General features: G+C 42.8%; 1 protein-coding gene across 1 annotated transcript; it reads left to right on the top strand.

The window, feature by feature from the left end:
* The first annotated feature begins 922 nt into the window (after positions 1-922).
* On the top strand, positions 923-3,535 carry pde6gb (phosphodiesterase 6G, cGMP-specific, rod, gamma, paralog b). The gene is made up of 4 exons (XM_015962144.3): positions 923-1,341; positions 2,862-3,076; positions 3,162-3,202; positions 3,283-3,535. The coding sequence occupies exons 2-4, from the start codon at positions 2,907-2,909 to the stop codon at positions 3,357-3,359; spliced, it is 288 nt and encodes a 95-aa protein (XP_015817630.1). The 5' UTR covers positions 923-1,341; positions 2,862-2,906; the 3' UTR covers positions 3,360-3,535.
* Positions 3,536-6,310: the final 2,775 nt, after the last annotated feature.

Here is a 6,310-nt window from a genome sequence, read left to right as displayed (position 1 = left end):
TTGTCTTGTACCACATAATTTTTAATCTGAAGCTACATATTAAGCATTTTCAGGGCAGAGTATTGTTCCTGTTAGTGTTTAGTGTGAGATGATCATGATAGTAAATATTCCTGTTCTTTCTCCAACAACTTTACCTGATAGTAAACTAACTTTAGGCAAACCAGCAGCACAACAAATATTTTCAAATAATACTCACAAACCTGAGTCAACACCAGTATCATCAAAGCTGGGGTTCTGTCGTTGTACTTTTTGTCTAAAAAACATCCTCATGTCCATCTTCACTCATTCGTTTCAGGCAGAGAGTGTAGAAGAAGTCGGCTGCTGAAGGGCAGTTCTTCTTCAGTGGTGGAGGCTCAGGCAGGCTGTATACAAACTACTGCCAGCTGCTCCCTCTCTGTTGGACTTTGGTACTGCATGTTACTTCCGCGATTTAGATCCAGGGCTTTTCATAGAACATCCGGGGCTTCAGCCCAAGTAGCCGGGCCTAACGTCGCCCCTGGTTTCAAGTGGAGGAGTTTAAGTATCTCAGGGTCTTGTTCACGAGTGGGGGACAGATGGAACAGGGACAGGCGAATTTGCGCTGTGTCTGCAGTGATACGGGCCTTGTACGTATCTGTTGTGGTGAATTTAGAGCTGAGTCAGTAGGCAAAGCTCTCGATTTACCGGTCGATCTATGTTCCTACCCTCACCTAAGGTCACGAGCTTTGGGTAGTCACTGAAAGAACGAGATCATGGATACAAGCGGCCAAAATGAGTTTTCTCCGTAGGGTGTCTGGCTCTCCCTTAGAAATAGGGTGAGAAACTTGGTCATCCGGGTGGGACCCGCTGCTCCTCCACATTGAGTGGTGCCAGTTGAGGTGGCTCGGGCATCTTGTCAGGATGCCTCCCTGGTGAGGTTTTCCAGGCACGTCCAACTAGGAAGAGACCCAAGAGAAGATCCAGGACACACTGGAGGGACTATGTCTCTCAACTGGCCAGGGAATGCCTTGGGATTCCCCAGAGGAGCTGGCCCAAGTAGCTGGAGAGAGGGAAGTCTGGGCTTGTTGGCTAGGCTGCTGTCCCCGCGACCCAACTCCGGATAGGCGGCTGAAATGGATGGATGGAACACAAAAAAAATCTAAACTGTATTTAAATAAATGTGAGTTATATTTAGACAGTTTGGCCCAAACATTGTGACATGAGAAACAAGAGGTGGAGCATCATAATCCCCCTGTGGACTGAGTATAAAATGGTCTTAAGTCCTGGCTGGCCCTTACAGTGAGCCCCAGCATAGCCGTCCACTCATCTGCTCATCCCAGCAGCTCACAACCAGCTACCAGGCTGCTCTTCGTCAGCCAACAGGTGAGTAACATCATCATCAGAAAGGTTTACAAACCTTAGATAATCCACAGGGATTACATTTATTTATTGTTACCCTGGAGAAACCTCTCAAAGCAGCTGAGGTGGAAATTGAACTAGTTTGTGCTACAATCAATTACACGATCTGGACATTTCACTGATGTTCAATAAATAAACTATTAATATTTAACCCTTTGATGCATGAATTATGAAATCTTCAACCATGATTTTTTTAACTTTTTTTTTTCATTCATCTTTAGGTGTGAACAAAACAAATTTCATCAAATATTTGTTGTTAAATTTTATAATTTACAAATAATTTATTACATATCCACCTCAGTGGACAGCGTGCATTCTGAACATGAAATATGTTGGCTTGGCTTACTGAAGCCCAAATGGAGGGGTTCAAATGCAATAAAGTCTTCAACAGCTGTGCTTAATAGCAAAAACAAATAAATAACAATTTTGAGTACCTGTCCACTGTAGTGACTATTATGCATCAAAGGGTTAAAGTCTTTGATGCAGAATTTTAAAAAATCTCCTGAACATAGATGAAGACATTTATATTTATTAGACACATTTTAAATCATTCTTTTTTTTTCATCTTTTTTCCTAAAATGTTTTGAAAAGAAAAACCTTTCCACTCTATGTTGTGCCAAAAAATATATAAAATAACACAACATTATCAATTTATCATTCAGATCTGCTGCATGGTTTACTCGGTGATTTCACTCACATCATTTTATTTCCATTTTAGTAAATCTGAGTTTACTGCAAAAATAAAAACTACCAAAATATTTACTTTTTTCTAGTCTTTCAAAGATTTGCCAGGTTTAATTTAAAAAAATATTTTTAGAAACATGGAAACAGTAGAATGTTTTTTAATCATAAACATTATTCTTTTAATTGGTTCACGCGCAAGTTAATTTTCTCACATAATCTAGATTCTGATGATTTTATGTTATTTTATGATGAATGCACATAACTTTGACTGAACTTTTTATTTGAAATGATACTGAAATATGCATTACTGAGATGCTATTTGCACAGCCTCAGTGAGGCAGATGATTTACCTTGTTTTGTTTGTCGTCAACATAAACGACAACATAAAGGGTTAAACCAGTCCACGGGTGTCTCTGGGACGGGCTGAGCTGATTGTTCTTTAGACCCTCAATGTGCAGCTCAGCATTTCTGCCATGTTGTCCTTGTTTTAATAAGATTACATGAGAGAGACCAGCTTGAAACAGAGAGGGCGAGAGAGCTTATTAACAAGAGCTAGGGATTATGGGAAATTGGGTCATCTTTGCTGAACGGGCTGCATTTTGGTCCACGTCAGACGATCAGTCACAGGGAAGCTGTGATCCTGTCATGTGCTTCTCAGCTGTGCAAGAAGATTACCGGAGATAATGTCACACAGAGGTGACAGGAGCTATATGTTAGACATGCATCACATCAGATAAGATTTGTGGTCTGCATGTGGGAAAAAGTTGCTCCTTCTTATATTTTTTGTTTCCAAACTGCAGGAGTTTCTAAACCAGACAACCTACACACGCTTCACTCCTGTTAAAATGAATCTAGAGCCGCCCAAACCTGAGACCAAGTCAGCCACCCGAGTCTCTGGTGGCCCAGCCACCCGAGTCACGGGTGGCCCTGCCACTCCGCGTAAGGGTCCACCAAAGTTCAAACAGAGGCAGACCCGCCAGTTCAAGAGCAAACCTCCAAAGAAAGGCGTGCAGGGGTAAGCCTCTAATGAACCACTGCTTCCTTCAGAGTTGTTCAAAGTAAACCGAGGTTTAAGTTAGTAATCTTTGTTTTGTTGGCAGCTTTGGTGATGACATTCCCGGCATGGAGGGCTTGGGCACAGGTGAGTTTACGTCTGTTTAAAATGTCCTTTAGGAACACTCAGGAACCTGAACAGCTTCACATTTCTGTCCCTCTCTTCAGACATCACGGTCATCTGCCCCTGGGAGGCCTTTAACCACCTGGAGCTGCACGAGCTGGCCCAGTACGGCATCATCTGAGCCGTCCCACATCTTCCAGGATTTCTCTGAGGATTCCAGGCTGTGCACTTCAAACCACCTGCCTGCGGCTGTCATGAATCTGCATGTGGATCTATTCTAAACAGGAAATCACAACAAACTGTAACAAACAAAAAAAACAAAAAAAAACAAAAACAGGAACAACTATGAAAAAATAATTTTCTGTTCTCTCTCACTGGAATCTTCAGACTGCAAACACCTGCTTTGTGTCTCACTCTGGCATCACTCTGTAGCTCTGCTCCTCTGTACACCCGAACTCTTCTTGCTCACATTTTCTCTTTTCTATCCTCTTCATGGACCTAAACAAGAAACATGCAAGCGAGGCAGCCTCACTTTGCGTTAAAGCTGCAAACCCGTGGGGAGGGTGGGCTCCCACGCCACGTGCCTCGGCGCCTCTTTCACCATCGCAGAGGCTCGTTCCGTCGATGCCGAACGTTTCAAATCCTAAATCTGAGTTCTGTAGAGAGCAGACGCCAGCTGGCCATCGCTGAATTTAACCTTCAGCGGGATTCATCCGATTTTCCTCCATTTTCGCTGCATTCCTTTTCAAACAGAAAAGGTCGATTCTCTGCATCTAAGACATCTGGTGCATAAGGTTTGGTAGACATTTATCCTCGCTGCTCAGATTGAGTGAAATCAGTTTGAAATATTCAGTTATTCACCACTTCTAACAGCATTTAGTCATTTCCACACTCTCATTATCAGCTTTCATGTTCCTTTGTATGATTTTAGCACGTATGTGTTTGCTCATTAAGTATTCTCTTTTTATTGTGGTTCTTTGAGTTTATTTTGTATGTTTTTGCGCTCGTTATCAGAAATGTAGCCTTTTTGCACCTCGTCTTTCACCTGCCATCCATCATTTTATCTACAAATCTTTCTGAAATCATCTCCATCATCCCCCTGTTGAGCCCTACAGTAACTTCAGAGTCCGCTGAAGACTTTTCCCTGATGGTCCAAGGGGGCGAAGAGGTGTGGATGGATTTTAGTAGTGAAGAAGACAAAAATCACAAAGATCTGATGCGATGTGTAACAGAACTTTGTCCTCTCTACAGGACAACAGAAAAATAAAGAAAAAAATAAGTAAAATAAAACAGATTTTATTTATTTTGAGCAGACGGTTCAACATTTAGCAGCGTTTGATCAGGGGTGTTGTTCACTAAAAAAACCTAATGCATTCCCAAATGAGAGTCAGCTCAGCTGTTCTGAATCTTATGGGCCATTCCCATCTGTACCGGGTCGGCCCGGGCCGGGTAGCGTAGGTTGTTTACATATCTGGGTGGCCTGGTATTTTTCCGGGCCAACCGAGGCTCATTCTCAGCCCTCTTCTCGAGGGGGTCTGCTTCAGGCCGACCAGGGCCAACACACCCACTGCTGACAGCAAATTCACACCTTCCATTAGAGCAAGCCTCTGATTGGTGGGTAGAATCAGCCCACATGGGCTTAAGGCAAGGATGTGTGGAATCAACCGGGCCAGGCTGGGGCTACCCGGCCCGGGCCGACCCGGTACAGATGGGAATGGCCCAAAATTCAGCTGCGACTGAACTGCATCTTTGTAGACTTACACACAAAATACAAACAGAAAACACAACTGCAGACAAGGTAAAATAAACTATTTACATATTTATAGTTGTGAGTTTATATTTTTGTGTGCTTTGACCGCGTGCCTCTTCAGAGAATCCCATCTTGGAAAACTCGCCCCACATCGATGACAGCTAAATGGTTTCTCTCCTGCGTGAACTACCTGGTGCATTCTCAGATGTGACGACCGAACACATTTTCCCCCACTTTCTTTACAAACGAAGCGTCTCTCTTTAGAAGAAACTTTAAGCTTTAAGTGAACTGGCTTTGGATAAATCTTTTATCACACGCAAACGGTTTTTCTCCCGTGTGGATTTTAACATGTTTGCACAAACTTCCCTGTCGAGAACACCTTGCTCCACAACAACCACAGATGAAATGCTTCTCTCCCGAGTGACCCAAAAGGTGCTTGTCGAGGTCATCCGGTGATAGAACATGAAGTTAGTTGGTCACATGTATTCTGTAAATCATGTTATGTTGATGACAACTATATAGGTCATAAAGAGAAACATGTTTTGTGTTCTTTTGTCACGTTTTCTATGAGCACACTAAAATTACAGCAGCTAACCTTTACTTATGTAGCAGGATGAGGTAATCTGCTCCTGACTTTAATACCAGGTGTTATTTATTAAAATCAGGAGCAGATTACCTCATTCTGCTACACTTATTATTACAGTCATGTCTTCATATTGAATATTTGATATCCACAAGCATGTGAGGATGTGTTTCAGCTGCTAACAGGCACCAGAATTAAAATAGAAAATTAAACAAGTGTGAACGCTAACGCGATATCTTCAGCCATCGTCACCCCCGAGCAGAGCCGGATTAACGCAAAGGCAAAGTAGGCACGTGCCTAGGGCCTGATTGGCTGGATGGGGCCCAGACAGAGGGACAAAATTTAAAATTAATTAATTTAAAATTAAATGTACAAATCTCCTATGATATAATTTGTGGATAGGACTCCTATCTACAGTTTATTTCAATATTTATTAATTAACTAAAAATAGTAATACTGTTTATCTTAACCATAGACCGTTACATTAGCTACATCACATTAACGCCAGCCCATGACTGTATTCTACAACTTGGGCGCCACCCAATTAAGGACGTCAGAGAAGCGGTCAGTCAGAGCGGGACACAACAAAGCTAGCAGGTGTTTTTGAGTAGGCTAACTTTCACGATGCTTTCGGGTGCGGCAAAACGTAAAAAGAAAAAAAATGAAGAGGAACAAAAGAAGAGACGGCGGGGGCTTTACAGAAGTTTCTGTCGGGCTGCTCGGGCAGCCGTCCGACAGCTGTGAACCTGCTCGAGTCAGCAGAGCCAGAGGCCAGACCCAGAGCAGACACAGCCTGAAG

Source organism: Nothobranchius furzeri, chromosome 16 (assembly GCF_043380555.1).
Source record: "Nothobranchius furzeri strain GRZ-AD chromosome 16, NfurGRZ-RIMD1, whole genome shotgun sequence".
Lineage (NCBI taxonomy): Eukaryota > Metazoa > Chordata > Actinopteri > Cyprinodontiformes > Nothobranchiidae > Nothobranchius > Nothobranchius furzeri.
This window is presented reverse-complemented; position numbering and strand designations above follow the sequence as displayed.